This window comes from Sorex araneus, chromosome X, assembly GCF_027595985.1.
Source record: "Sorex araneus isolate mSorAra2 chromosome X, mSorAra2.pri, whole genome shotgun sequence".
In the NCBI taxonomy this organism is placed as follows: Eukaryota; Metazoa; Chordata; class Mammalia; order Eulipotyphla; family Soricidae; genus Sorex; species Sorex araneus.
Genome location: NC_073313.1, coordinates 233750811 through 233766354, shown reverse-complemented (window position 1 = coordinate 233766354; position 15544 = coordinate 233750811). Strand labels below are relative to the sequence as shown.

Genomic DNA, 15544 nt, shown 5'->3' with positions numbered 1-15544 from the left:
GGGGTCGAACCAGGGTCGACCACATAGAAGACAAGAACCTTGCTTGATGTGACCCAAGTTTGACAATTTGAGAAAGATTTTATACATTTTTTAGTCACTTTCAATGGTTTTAGTAGAAGAGAAATAATCACAAGTTTTTTCTTCTTTTTTATGTAAAAGAATATGCATAGTAACAAAAATTAGCACTATTAGCACTGTCAGTTAGCACTGTCGTCCAGTTATTCATCGATTTGTTCAAGTGGGCACCAGTAATGTCTCCATTGTGAGACTTGTTACTGTTTTTGGTATATCGAATATGCCACGGGTAGCTTGCCAGGCTCTGCCTTGTGGGCAGTATACTCTCAGTAACTTTCTGGGCTCTTTGAGAGGGACGGAGGAAATGAACCCGGGTCAGCTGCATGCAAGGCAAACACCCTACCCACTGTACTATTGCTCCAGTCCAACAAAAATGATATATATAAAATAAGCTTTCTATATCATTACAAAATCTTAATTGACTGGAAACATACTACAAGAGTTAAGGTGTTTTCCCTGGGACTGAGAGATAATACAGTTGGTGGGGTGCTTGTCTTGCACACTGCTGACCCAGATTTGATCCCTGGCATCTTATATGGTCCCCTGAGCACTGCCAGGAGTCCTGAGTCTAGAGCCAGGAGTAACGCCATTTGGGGCCAAAAAGACAATAAAAAAAAAAGGAGAAAGAAAGAAAAGGAAAGAAAGGTGTTTGCGTCGCACTTCTCAAGAAAAGGCCTCTTGAGACTGCCTGGAGGAGGGAAAGTTAAAGACCCTCTAGTGTAGTATTGCCCCTGTCCAATCTGCTATTGGTGGTGGACTGCTCTCCCATTAAGTGCTAGTCATAGTTTTAGCAATGTGCTCGGTGACAGGAGTAACTCTTGCTGAGCTCTTAGTAAATGTCAGACAAAACTTCTACAGGCTTTACCTATGACATCTCATTTCATCTCTGCAATAGCCTAGTGAGTTATTCCAAGTTTTTTTGTTTGTTTGCTTTGGGACCACACCTGGTAGTGTTCAGAGCTTTATACTGGTTCAGGGAATCACTCTTGGTGAGGTTCAGGGGACCATATGGGGTGCCAGGGATCAAACCCAGGTCAGCCATGTACAAGGGAAACTTCCTGTACTCTTGTAGTTGGGATGCATTTTGGATTCCACTGGCATTTACAAGTTTAATCACACTTCACAGCTGCTCTGGACTCTAATAACTAACTTTTCCTCCCTAAAGCAAACCCTACACCTTGTTTCTTTGTGTTTGTCAGGGCTCTCTTATCAGTCCTGCTGGCTAGTATGACTGGGCATGAAAGATATCCTGGTGACTTTGATCACTGAGTCTCCCTCTGTGGTTCAATGTGGAATACCAAGTGGAAAGATACTCACCTACTCCTTAACAAACATCTAGACTTCTACAAATCAGCTGGAGCTAATTACCTTGGTCTCCCTTGTAGACCCAGTACGATGGCTAAAAACTCCAATCTCTGTAATCGACCAGTTGTGACTGTCAATTTTGCAGTGTAAGTGTCCCCACAGCTTCCTACTCACCACACAGAAGGTCTTCCCACTGTCGAGAATTGGTCGATAGCCAGTGCAGCGACATAAGTTTCCTAAGCAGAGAAGAAGCATGCTTGTCAGTAGGCCTTAATTTTACTGTTTTTGTCTTAGGTTAAAACAAATCAGACTTGGGGCTGGAGGGATAGCACAGCAGATAGGGCATTTGCCTTGCACACGGCTGACCCAGGTTCGATTCCCAGTATCCCATATGGTCTCCTGAGCACTGCCAGGAGAAATTCCTGAATGCAGAGCCAGGAGTAACCCCTGTGCATCGCCAAGTGTGACCCAAAAAGCGGAAAAAAACCCCCACCAAAATCAAAACCAAAAAACCCAAATCAGACTTTTGGGGGTAAGGGTGAGGTTGAGTAGTTATTTCTAAAATAATTAGGTATTGATGATGATGATGATGAGGATGAGGATTATTATTATTATTATTATTATTATTTTTGCTTTTTGGGTCACACCTGACGAAGCACAGGGGTTACTCCTGGCTCTGCACTCAAAAATTTCTCCTGGTGGTGCTCAGGGGACCATATGAGATGCTGGAAATCGAACCCTTGTCAGCCGTGTGCAAGGCAAATGCCCTACCCACTGTGCTATCAGCCCTTAAGGTTTTATTTTTTAATTGGTTTTGTCTACGGAACTATTTGGCTGCTAATTAAATTTTTTATCATGGAATAATTCTTAGTTCACATGCAATTATGAGAGATAATAGGGAGATACTTCTATTGTTTTGTCTTTACTCATTTCCCCAAAATAAAAACATCTAAAATTTTAGAAAGGGGTAAAGTTGAAGGCATTTTCTAGATCACAGTGCTCTTCTCTCAAACTCTTCTTAGAATATTTGGTAAGCTCACTTTTATTCAACATGTGTCCACTTATAGCAACTATATTTTGGGCACTAAGTAAGACATGGGGTCCCATAAAACTTGGAAAATGTATGTTCTTTCTAAGGCACTTTATAAACAAAGAACAATGCCTTGAAGAGCAGGTTACTGGATGGATCAGAATTTCCCAGCGAAATTTGTCAATAATGCAGAACCAGAGCATCAGAGTGGATGCCGAGAAAGCCCAAAAAAGCTGTAAACAAATGGTTTGTGTGTGAGCCTGCACTGTCAGAGATCAAGAACCTCAGATTTGTAAAGAAGGGGGGATGGGGATGGGAGTGGAGGTTCAGTGTGGTCATCCAGGAAGCCACTTCGAAGAGTGAGCTTGAATGAGGAGCTGTGGGGATGAAGCAATAGTACAGCAGGGAGGCTGCTTGCCTTGAAAGCCGCTCACCTGGGTTCAACCCCTGGCATCCCATATGGTCCCCTGAGTACTGACAGGAGTGATTCCTGAGTGCAGGTGCCTGAGCATCACAGGATGTGGTCGCTCTCAAAAAGGAAGGAAGGAAGGAAGGAAGGAAGGAAGGAAGGAAGGAAGGAAGGAAGGAAGGAAGGAAGGAAGGAAGGAAGGAAGGAAGGAAGGAAGGAAGGAAGGAAGGAAGGAAGGAAGGAAGGAAGGAAGAAAAGCTGTGTGTTTGTTGAGGGCAGAAGAGAGAGGGATATTCATGGCTTCTGGGGTAAGCAACTCAGAGGTGGAAATGTGAAGAGAATTTAGGCACTGAGAGGAGAAAGCGCTGCGGGGCTGATATAGGGGAGGAGGAACTTTGAATTAGTTCTGCTGGAAGTTGGTAGCTTGAGTCACCCTTGGGAGTGAGGAGCTGCTGAAGAACCTCTCCATGGGGGGACTAAGGAAGGGAGGGTTTTAGATGTCTTGGTCTGTGTTTCTGGAATGGAGCAGTATAAAAATTCCCAACCATCTTGCTTGATTTAGTCTAGTGTCTTTGTGCTTATCTTTCAGAAAGTCCCATTGAAACTTGTCTAAGGATGTGTGACACCTGAAATGATGTAAATTGATCCTGTAAAAGAATTATATTTTTGCTTTTAGAAATTTATTTTTGTTTTCTGGGCCACATCTAGGGATGCTTAGGTCCTATTCTTGGCTCTGTACTTGAGGGCCACTCCTGGTGGTGCATGGAAATCTTGAATTGATGGGAATCAAACACAGAGCTCCCACATGCAAAGCATGTGCTCCAGTCATTTGAGTCATCTCCCCAGACCCAAAGGGAAGTTTATGAAGTTCACATTGGTAAGTTAAATGACTTACACATTAAAAGAAAACCTCTTGGGTGGGACCTGGGATAAAGTTCAATAGAAAACATTTGCCCTGTATGTGTGAGGCTTGATTTGATTCCCAGCACAACTTTGTCCCCCAGAAGTTATTTTTGAGCATGGAGCTCTGGAGCCCTGCTCTATGTTGCCCCTGAAAAACAACAAATCTTTTTACACGTGAAGGACTCTGTTAAGGGCTTTACTGTGTCTCAAAAAAAAAAAAAAAAAAAAGAAAGAAAGAAATCTAGCCCCCAGAACTTACTAACATGACCAGATTTGTAAATAGGGTCTCTACAGATGCAATCAAGTTGAAATTAGGACATACTGGATTGGGGCAGATCTCTATTCAGTGACTGACGTTCAAATAAGGCAAGGAAGTAAGCACACGAATACTCAGAAAAGGGCAGGAGATGCTGGAGGCAGAGAATAGTAACACTGTAGGTCAGGAATGAGCAGCTACTGTCCAGCAGGAAGTAATCGCAGCAGGAAGAGGCCAGGGCAATTTCTTTCTGGGACTATCAGATGGAGCCTGGTATTGTGGACACCTTGACTCAGTCTTCCAGCCTTTGGAGCTATAAGAGGAGATACTTCTTTGGTTTGAAATTACCCACTTTAAGCTACTCTGTCAAGACAGTCCTAAGCCACTTAGTAAGTCACTGCATGGAGAAATAGGGTGTCAAGATGGATGTGACCCCTGTGTTTGTGCACATGTTCCAGCCTAGAGATCTGAAAATCAAGGTAATATTTGGTTTTCTCTGCTCCTGAGGGAGAGGATGTAGTTATTTAAAAAGCAACCCTGAAGGAGGTTGGGACAGAAGCAAGGCTGCAGCCTCAGTGGGTGACAGGTCAGACCTACCCCCCAGTGCTTCCATGAGCTGCTCCTCCGAGGGCTGAGGGTAGTTCCTGAGCAGTGTGTACATGGACATCACCATCCCAGGGGTACAGAATCCACACTGGGTGCCATGGCTCTTAGCAATTCTTTCCTGGAAGAACAAAGACATGGTCAATGGTATGGCCTTCCTGCTGCCAGGAATCCCATGCTGTATCTCCTTGAGGTAAGATTTTGCCTTCTCCATCAGAGCTTCCTCACATCTCTGAGGAGATTCAGAGCCATATTCCATCACTAACATCACTTCTCCTGTGCAGATGCCCAGCTCCTCCCAATTGGGAATTCCTTTCCAGAGTGAGACATCTCCAGACGTCAGCAATGAAAGAGAAGTGTGTGGAAGTTTCATAGTTTTCTCCAACACCCCCACCACTTGGGCAGTCTGAACCATGACTAGGATGATACCTCTTAGCATAGATGTAGAGACTATCTATGGTTGACATCATATTAACTTTCTTTCTGCTGCTCCCAAAGGAACTCTGCTTTCAAAGGTTCAAGATTTTGCTGTTTCCCAGATCCTTGCTATTGAAGTGTAGTCCACTGGCCAATTGGGTTGATTCCACTTGAGAGCTTGCTGGACTTGCAAGCAACTTGTGGTGTCTGCTCCAAACCTCTTGATTCAGAATCTGCACTAGTGTTATTATTATTGTTGTTGTTATTGTTATTATTATTTTCAAGCTCTCAGGCACATTGAAGTTTATGAAGCCTGGATTTTAGAACATAATGCAATTATAGGATTCAGTTTTGGTAATCTTGCTGTGAACAGTCTCTCTGACTTTCTCAAAGACTCTAGCAAACTCTGTTGGTTACTTTGCCTTTGCTAAATTTTCTGTAATCAGTTATCATATGATTAATTGAGCTCCTCTCGCATGGAAGGACGTAAGGGCTTGGTGGATCTGGCCTATGAGTCTCCAAGCTCCTATGATAATAACAAAGGGATGATATGTTTCCTGCTAATGTGAGTCACAGTTCTCTTAGAAGCAGTCACTGTCTCCCAGCATTTAGTCAATCATGTTGGGAAGTGATTGTCCTTGTGCAATGACCCAGTTCCCCTCAATTCTCATTTTACTTTCAAGACCTCCACACTACAGGGAATAAATCCAAATTTTATTAGTCAGAGACATTTTTGAATAGTATCCTCTTAACAATATTTATTCTAGACTGTAGTCCAATAGACATTCATCAGTATTTTGATAATTCTGCTTGACATTCAAGTAGGAAAAGCAATTATCATCTAATCAAATATGAATGGATTTCCAGCTTCCTGTAAAATCATATAACAGATGCTACTGTCCCAGTCAGTATGTACCAAAAGGTTCTATTTACATGACCACAACTTAGAAGCTGCAGATAGCACAGAGGGCACCACACTAGTTGAAAAGATGAAGTGAAGAATGAGAAAACTAGAATGTGTGCTTACCTGCACAGGGTGAAGCCTGGTTTTGATACTTCCTACACCTTCCACAGTGGTGACGGCCGCTCCATACAGAGAACAGATGGGTACCAAGCATGCGGTGACAGAGAAGTGTCTTTTATGAGAAGCACAAGGAAAAGAAGGAGAGTAACTGAGTCTTGCCTAATGGGAAACTTGGGAACCAAGAAGAGCAGCAAAATACCTCCTCACCAAAGACCATCATTGGTGTAGGCAGGGAGATAGGAAAAGGCCCCCATGGCAATGAAATTCCTAGGAACTAATAAAACCAAATAGCCCTAAGGCTACAAAGAGCCCACCTTGTAAGCTCAGAAGCCTGATAAGACTTTATCTGGAGCCTTCAGACCCAAAGGAAGCTGGACTCCCCTCTGAGAGAAGCACTAGCAGGAACAAAGGCCAAGGAAAGGAATTTCAAAGAGGACCATCAACTACTCCCAATTGTACCCCATTGGCTATGACCCTAGCAACAGACTCTTACATAGCTAGAAGCCCCACTTGGGGACAGCCTGGGAGAAACCCTGTAAAAACCACCTTGAACAAAGTAAGTGCAGTGTATGTTGCTGGAGCCCATATGCTGCTTGTGTCCATGTGAGCACATATGGTGCCTGAGTACATGTGTCTTCCACATCTCCCCTCTTAGGGTTTGCTCCACCTTTGAAGAAGCCCTTCTCCTTTCTTGAGCATGTTACCCTCCCTCCCCTTGCTTTCCCATCTTCCCCTTCTTAAAAGCCTTCAAATAACATGTTTTTACACTACTGTACATCTCCTCCTGAAATTCTTTTCTGTGATACAGAACAAAGACCTGGAAGGCCAGGAGAAGGTCTAGGATTGGCTTTCCTTTCCTGCAAAGAGCAATTCCTTGCTTCAGCTTGAGTCGGTGGCTACCCAAGAAATCTGGTGGTAGGAATCAACTCCCATGCCAAAAAGATCAAGTGGGGGCCAGAGCAATAGTACAGTGGGTAGGGCGTTTGCCTTGCACGCAGCAGATCTGGGTTCAATCCCCGGCATCCCATATGGTCTCTCCAGCACCGCCAGGAGTGATTTCTGAGTGCAGAGCCAGGAGTAATCCAGAGCGTCATTGGGTGTGACCCAAAAAGAAAAAAAAACTGGAGGGCCGGAGGGGTAATACAGTAGGTAAGGTGCATGCCTTAAACTTGACCCAGGTTTGATCCCTGGCATCCCATATGTGCCCCAGAGCACTGCCAGGAGTAACCCCTGAGTATTGCCAGCTGTGGCCCCCAAACAAGAAAAAAAGACCAAGTGAACGTCAGGTGTGGCTTGATGGTCACCTAGCAGAACTGGTGGGGCTCTGGCCCATGACACACAGGGGCTCATCCACAGACTTATCAGTCCTTGCCTTCGCAGCTGTTCCCAGGCTGGCAGAGGTGGATGAGGAGAAGTGGCCATCTCTCTCTCTTCTCTGCCTCACATAAGCCATCTGTGGAGTCCCATCGACTTCACAATGAGAGATGGGGAATTGGAAGATGGGAAGGAGGAAGGATTTTGAATCTTTGATTCAGACTTAGTATATCTGTAATAATGGAATAGCTTTGGACTGCCTGGCATGCAGAGATCCTAGGTTTCATTCCTGGAACTGCACACTAGAGTGGCTCTGGTGGCCCCCTGCACTGCAGGGCCTGAGAACCTCTGGACCGGGAATGACTGGCCCTGGTCTTCCGAGCATTATTTGGGAGGAACATCATCTTTCACCCAAAATGAATTGAACATTATTATGGTGAGTCTGTGTAGTCCAAATTTCAGAAATTGTTCTAAGCCTAGAACAGGCCCACATCTGGGCATGAGCATAGACCTTGGTTTTCCCTCACGAGGTGCTGTGAGCAGTCCCATTTTTGACTGCCCCCATCCTACAATTTCTGACTTCCTGTGAATTCCTGGGCTCTTTCCAATAAACAGGAAGTTAACAATTGTCCAACATAAAATTCTGCCTCAGGGTTTAGGCTAAAATAATGGAGAATGCCTAAGGCAAATGGACAGACAAGGATCTGTTTGGTCCTTCATTCTCTGTAACATTTTTGTCAATAGTTAAGAAATGTAAAGAGGCCATTTTTCATTTAAAACAGCCTACACAAAAATCCCTTATTTTGAACTTTCCTGTGTTCTCTGTAATGCGATATTCAGTTTTCCTATAAAGACTCCACAACAAGAGCCATAGTTGACTTAGTCTACTACTAATTTCCTCCCCAGGAAAAGGGAATTCCTTTTCCTTTTCTTCTACTTTCCAGTAAATTTTTCTCCTTTTCACCTCTGAGTTTGAGCATTTTTACTGTTCAATATTTTCATTCTGGAAAATATTGAAGCAACTGGGAACCGTGGACTGACACAGAGATCTGCTGTCACTGCTTCTGCATCATACCTGGGTTATCTGGAGTGTGGCCAGACTTCAGATAGGGTTCGTGGGGCAATTGACCCTGTGACAGATAAAAGGCACAACTGTGTCTTTTACCCACATCTACATATTTGAAGATTTAGTTTGTTTGTTTTTTGCTTATTAATTTTAAGCACTCTGACTCAGGTCAATAGTATTGATGGCCTATGTTTTAAGAACATTTTGATACTGTGGGTCAGCGACTTTGGGAAAGCCAAGTCCTGAAATGTGGTCCTTAATGAGATGATAGATTCATGGCACAGGGCCTGCTCTGCAGGGTGGAAAGAACATTCACTTCAGGGCCAGGGAATGTGGGCTCAAGTCCCATTCTACAGCTTACTTGTATGACTGAACATCATACAACAAAATCACTTCATCAACTTGAACCTCAATATCCTCCCATGTAAAATAAATGGCTGTCCTAAATTTGGTTTCCCTTTTAAATTTTATTTCATTTCCTTCCTTTTTAAAAATTTATGTTTTTTTTGGTTTTTGTTTTTGGGCTACACCCAGTGATGGTTAGGGGCTACTCCTGGCTCTGCACTCAGGAATTACTCCTGGCAGTGCTGGGGGACCATACAGGAGGACTGAACCCAGGTTGGTCGCATGCAAGGCAAATACCTACCCACTGTACTATTACTCTGACCCCCTTATTTCATTTTTAATTAAAAAAAAACTGGTTAAGAAGGGCTGAGGGGAGAGTAGAGGAAGTGTGTGTGTGTGTGTGTGTGTGTGTGTGTGTGTGTGTGTGTGTGTGTGTGTGGAGGGTCAGGAATTGAATCCAAGGCTTCACACATGTGATGCAGACACTCTACTATTGAGTTACATTTATAGTCTGCTAAATTAAAGTCCCAGCTACAGAGCTTAAGGAACGCTTACAGTGTTGCATAGGGGACCTAGTGGACCACATAGTGCCAAGGATCAAACCCAGGACTCCACATGCAAGGTACTTTGCCTTTTTGAGCTATAAATTGGGGCTTCTTATCCTGGAATATATAAGGAGCCTTTGAAGGTCCAATGTCCCCCTAAACCCACTGCAAACTGTAGTTGGTTGATGCAGTTAAGTTTTTGGGTTTATTTATTTATTTGTTTATTTATTTATTTATTTATCTCTTTGGAAGTTCCCAGGCAATACTCAGCATGTTGGGCTCCCACAGTGATTCTTTACCGATCATAATACTGATCAAAGCAAATGGCCCAAAATGTGAAGCTACTTAGACTGTACAGTGCTGGGGAATATTCAGGCCATACCAGCACTGCTGGGGGTCTGAGGGCTTCCACCTAGATTTGCTCAGGTGCAGTTCAGGGAATCAAACACTAAGTATGAGCCCTAATTGCTTCACTATCTCCTGGCCCCCGTCAATACATTCTTGAGGTTATAAATTTAAGACTTTATCACATCTTCAGAGGGGGTGTAAGAGCCAGACATGGTGAAAATCATCAGACTGAGAGATTCTTAGAAATTCTTAGCTATGAGGGGAGAATATAAGCCTGGCAAAGACACCAAGTTCTACTCTATGTTCTGGGCAGGGTACCTGATTTTCTTGGAGTCTGGATCATGCTCAGACACCATCACAGTGCAGGCGCCGCAGCCTCCTCCTCCGCAGGCATACTTGGTCCCTGTGAGGCGTACTGGAGCAGGCAGTCAAGGAAAAGGAAAAGAGGGCATTGCACCTTCCTTAGAGCTGCCCGTGACCCCACCCCAAGAACGCTGCCAGGAGGAAGCTCCCCTTCATCTAGTCTTTACCAGGTCTTAGTAAAGTTCATTCCCTGCCCAGTGAGCTATATGACCTTGCCCAGATTAAGCCTTGTCTTCCTGGCTTTTTATTTGCAAAAAGGAAAAAGTACTATCTGTGTTTTCTTCACAGGTGGGTCATAAGCATCTCAAAGCATAATGGATACAAAGTTTTCTTTCATGATAGAGTGTTTGGATAGGCGTTCTTTTGGGTTTTCACAACATAATTAGAAGAGAACTTACTTTTTAGCATTTGATGGCTTACTCATTTTGTCCTCTGATTTGTTTTGTGTTTGAAAGTGGGTGTGGTGGTAGGGGTGGGGTGGGGAGTGGGGCTTTGCAGAAAGTTCCTGTGCTTTTCCAATCCGACTGGCAGATCCCTCCTGATTCTGTCTCTATCCTGATCCCCCATCCCAAGTCAAGATCAGCCTCTGGCCCTGCTCTGTAGTCAACCTTCTAGGACTGGATGTAACAGGTTGAGAAGATTTTAGAAACTGCCGACTCTTTTTTTTTGTTGTTGCTGTTTTACCCCTTTTGCTTAACACCGCTTGTTAGTCTAAATTAAGTCATGACCTCAAATGGTTCTCAGAGCGGTTGTGTGTGAGTGGGCTGATATAGGGCTTGAGTAAGGAGAGAAGAAACCCCATTTAGATAGAGGACTAAAGACAGGTCCAACTCAGGTCTTGGTGAGACAGGCCATATAGGAGTGACTGGCCTCTCATTTTCATGAGAAGTGGGGGCGAAAAAAACCCTTGGTTCAGTTTTCTTAAAATATCAACGTAATAGTATTTCGTAATGTGTGTGTGTGTGTGTGTGTGTGTGTGTGTGTGTGTGTGTGTGTGTGTGTATGGTGCCCAAGATTATTCTAATGCCGAGTCATGTGCCTGACTGAAATTTCTAAATTTTAAAACACTGACAACTAATTAAAAAATGTATGGGCTCTTAGCCAAAATGGGTCCAAGGGCCCTATTACATCCATTTGTTATTTGTTATTTATTAATTAAACTTGTTTAATTATCTGAGAAGCCATCTAGACTTACCAATAAAAATCTACTTGCCAAAAAACAGCTTAAAAAATGTTTCCTGCTCCGAAAATCTATTTCAAAATGTAAAATGTTGGTGTTATGGGAATTCGGGGGAATTCGTCATTAGAAAATCGATGTAAGAAAAGCAGTCTTTCCTGTGACACAGGCATGCTCTGATTCTAGAGAATTTGGTTTCATTCTCAAGCGCAGGGAATTTGTAACCTGGGTCATCATTATATAATTACCCTCTTGGGGATGTAAAAAGTCCTTAAAGGAGTAATTCGTGCTGAAATAAAGAGCTTAGTTTCTATTTCACTGCTATTTAATCAAGATAGAAGCAGCTTTCAGGAAACTTCATCCTCTCCAAATAACCCAATTCACTTAATGCCCTTAAAATAATTGCTAAAAGCAAATAGAGATCCAGGGTTAGGAATGGCTGTTGGATTAGCACTCATTAGCACACCCTGCTAGGTTTTAAAACAAACATAACCCCAGCCAGTATTTAAACAAAAGGGTCCAGTTCATTCGTAGGAAGGTCAGCAGCGTGACTTCTGGGTCCACATTCCTTTCTATTACCTGCATGAGAAACAGGAAAGAGATGATTTGGGGGTGTGAAATTGGTGACTCAAAGTCAGCTTGACTTAAGGACTGGGGTTCAAGATCTCTTGACTATGGGGCTCAATATTCACCCAATTCAATCTGCCTGTTTGTTGTTCTCTAAGGCCAAGCAAGTTTGCACACATTTAGGGAGCAGATGACTCCACAAGCAAGTTACAGCTACAATTATGTGATCAGAGGAGGGAATCCCTGCTGCATAAGGGATGGTTCCCAGACTCCCCACCCACCACCTCTACCACTGGAAGCAGTACTTGTCATGTTTTTAGCCTACTTTGTTTTGTTTTGCTTTATTTGTTTTGGGGCCACACCAGTGGTGATCTGGGGAGACTCTAGACTCTGTGTTAGCAAGGGGTGGATATCTATATGCAGGTGTGGGGGGATGGGGTGGGGTGGAGGGAATCCCTGGGTGCTCCTGGGACATGCACTGCTGGGGATTTTACTTAAAGTGTTGAACTATCTCTTCAGCTCTTACTCCACTGTTTGTATGGAGGCAGCCTATTTTTCCAAATCAGTCTTCAGTCCTTCATAATGTTGAATTATTATTTTGAATTGAAAAAGAACTCTGTGTCTGTGTGTGTGTATGTGTATGTATGTGATGGGCTCTTTAGAGAAGGACACTAGAGGGGAAGGGTTGGATATTGGTCGCAGGGCAGAGGGGAGGTAGGAAGAAGGAAGAGATTGCTACCTTGGAGGGACCCTGGGTTTACCAGTCCCCTTATGCAGAGCCCCGATGTACCAATATAGTGCTGCTCTAAATATTAAACTCTCTCTTTCTCTCTTTCTCTCTCTCTCTTTCTCTCTCTCTGAAAACTGGGGGTTTGGCACTCATAAGGGACCTTTTTGGGTGCTTCTTTTCTATTTGATTTGCTAATATTTTCTTTGACTTTGTCTTAGGATATTCAGCAAACATCTCTACCCATTCTCTCATTCAGATTCAGAGGAAGGTGGGTTAGTCATGCTGGGTTTTTCTTTTATGCCCAGAGAAGAAACAAACTTGTATAGACTATAAACAATAAAAAAATGCACAAAAGATGCCTCCAAGTTAAGATATTAAAAATTTATGGGCCTAGAGAGATAGTACAGTGGGTAGGGCATAACCTTGTACACATCCAACTCGGATTCTATCCCCAGAATCTCATATGGTTCCCCAGGCCCTGCCAGAAGTGAACCCTGAGCAGAATCAGGAGTAAGCCCTATGTACCACTGGGTGTGGCCACAAACCAAAACTAAAACCAAAAAAAAGTAAATCAATAAAATTCAGTTGCTTTCAAGGCCTCTATGGGCTCCTGGTCAATAAGAATAGTAAGTTCCTCTGCTTACTCTGGCCCTTTAAAAACTAAGAATGTGGTCAGAGTTCTATTATCTACTTTACTCTTCTACTCCACATACATGGATTTTGTCTAGCCCTTTACTTGTCTTTATGCTGACAGCTGTGACTTTATTCTACATGTTTGACTCAGAAGGATTGAGGAATCTGAAAAGGCAATATCAAGAAAGCAATGAAGCAAGAACACAGCCCACGAATGATGGTTTTAGAAGAGAGGATGATAGTTGTTGGAGAGTGGATACAGGTGACAGGTAAATGAGGAAAACTCAGAGACTCTGTGTTGACTCTTGTGGATGGGGGAGGGTGGACGTGGTGAATCCCATTTAGGTTTGTGGGACCAGAGGACTAAGGGGCCCTGTAGGAGCAGAGGCAAGTCAGAGAAGGCGTGTCTGGGGAGTTAGAGTGAAACTGATTGAGGACTGAAGTGGTACTTGCCTGGCAAAAGCGGCCACTGAGGAACCCTCTTTCCATCTTATATATTTTGCCCCTAGAACTTAGCTTTAAACAAGGGGCGGTTGAAAATAAAAGGGTAATCACATTTCAACCATGACTTTAGACCCGAGAACCAACAGAAAAGTTAAGCTGATAAATAGAAAAATAAAGAACGCTCAATTTTTTATTCTTCGGACTCTGAAGGTCAAGAGATGCTTTAAAGATAAAGTGCTTTTCGTGGGTCAGGTGCAGAGCTAAGGGCTTTATAAGCATCAGGAGATGGGGGTTGGGTGGGACTGCTTAATGAAGAAGCACTTCTCCATCGATCTTTATAATAGCATAGGAAGTAAGAGTCTAAAGATGGTCTGATGCTCTGGGAGGCAAAATAACTCACAGAAAGTTATAAAGCAAGTGGCAGGCTGGATGGCAGCCATGACTGTCTGGCACCAAAGAATGGATGATGAGCTCCCCAGACTCCCACTTTACTGGGTACCCACATTCCCAGGGGCTGAATTCAATCTGTGGGAGGAATGGTATAGGTTTATATACCTTTCTTTAACAGGGTTTCTAGTCCCTGACTGGAGAGGAATTCAGTCCAAATGAGACAGAAAAGTTCCCCTTAAGTAACTGTCTTTGCAAACCATGGTACAACCCCCAGCACTCACCTTCTTCCCGTTCACAAAGAAAACCAACTCATCGGATCTCCATGAACAAGGCATTGTGTCTGTTCACCTCAAGGGGGGACTGCTCTTTGGCAACAGGTACAGAAGGGCTTTAGGTCCAAGCCACTGCAATCCCTCCCTGTGCCCGAGCAGCAGCTTGAAGGGATAGTGAGCAGGGCTGGGGGTGGAGACTGCCTCATTCCTGGCCTTTTAAGTCCAGGGCACCTGTGCACCCAGCCTCTTCCTTCTGCCTCCCTCTGCTTCTCACCAATCCTGGCTTTCAGGCTACTTTCCCACCCAGCTCCTACTTCTTCCTGCTTTTTTTCTGAAATGGAGGGATTCAGCCTGAGCACCATAAACGCCATAAGCCTTCTCTGCATGCTGTTTCAGTCCCAGGGACTTACCCTGGATAAAGTTCATCCTCCAAAAGAGCTAGAAGAGGATTTCCCGAGTCCTCTCCCTTTCCCCAACATTCTCATTCTCCATATAGAGACATTGAATGAACAAATTCAGTCTTTGCCCATGTTCAAATAGAGATGTGGACTGTTGCCTCTGCCCGACTTCTCCATATTCCTCCAGTTTACACTGGATTGTTCCCTGGGATATTAGCAATCTAAGTCAGAGAAAGCACCTTACACACTCATAAGTGGGGTCCTAGAGGGTGCAATCAGTGCTCCAGGGTAGTGTAGAAAGCAAGTGGGTAAGATCTTAAAGTGAAGATCTCCTGGTTTAAAACACAGGTAGTTGCAGAGAAAAATGCTTTAACAATAATCATAAAAACCATTTCCTGTCTTTTGGAATATCCTCAGTTATTTGTAAATAAAATCAGGTTGTTCTTAATCTTTTTCCAGAATTTGACCTCACCTGTGGGTGAAGCAGGCGGCAGCCCATGTGATCTGGTTGCAGGAGAAGAGGCTGGACTCTGTCTCTCAGCACTTGCTTCTCTAGTGCATGGAGTCCTGGGGCATCATCATTAGTCACCCCTTTCACTGGAAGGTGAACTGACTATGGGGCAGTGTTTGTGGCCAGACAGCAAAACCCTGACATACACCTGGCATGGTCACCTGAGGAAGCCACTCTCTACCGCTGAGGAAAGAAGCCTAGACATGGCTTTAGATTGTCCTCACCCCAGACTTATTTTGGAAAATCACTGTATCACTGTCACTGTCATCCTGTTGCTCATCTATTTGCTCAAGTGGGCACCAGTAACGTCTTCATTGTGAGACTGGTTGCTACTGTTTTTGGCATATTCAATATGCCACAGGTAGCATGCCAGGCTCTGCTGTGCGAGTGAGATATTCTCGGTAACTTGCCGGGCTCTC

The 15544-nt window shown here is 43.9% G+C and overlaps 1 protein-coding gene across 1 annotated transcript in view; it reads right to left on the bottom strand.

The window, feature by feature from the left end:
• Positions 1-14279, bottom strand: part of LOC101541048 (aldehyde oxidase 2) — an 84162-nt gene extending 69883 nt beyond the window's left edge. Inside the window, exons 1-6 of the mRNA XM_055122445.1 lie at positions 14226-14279; positions 11702-11759; positions 9959-10055; positions 6026-6134; positions 4576-4702; positions 1555-1616 (exon numbers count right to left, since the gene is read on the bottom strand). Coding sequence (XP_054978420.1) covers positions 1555-1616; positions 4576-4702; positions 6026-6134; positions 9959-10055; positions 11702-11759; positions 14226-14279 — 507 coding nt within the window. The remainder of the gene's footprint in view (positions 1-1554; positions 1617-4575; positions 4703-6025; positions 6135-9958; positions 10056-11701; positions 11760-14225) is intronic.
• Between the last annotated feature and the right edge of the window lie 1265 nt (positions 14280-15544).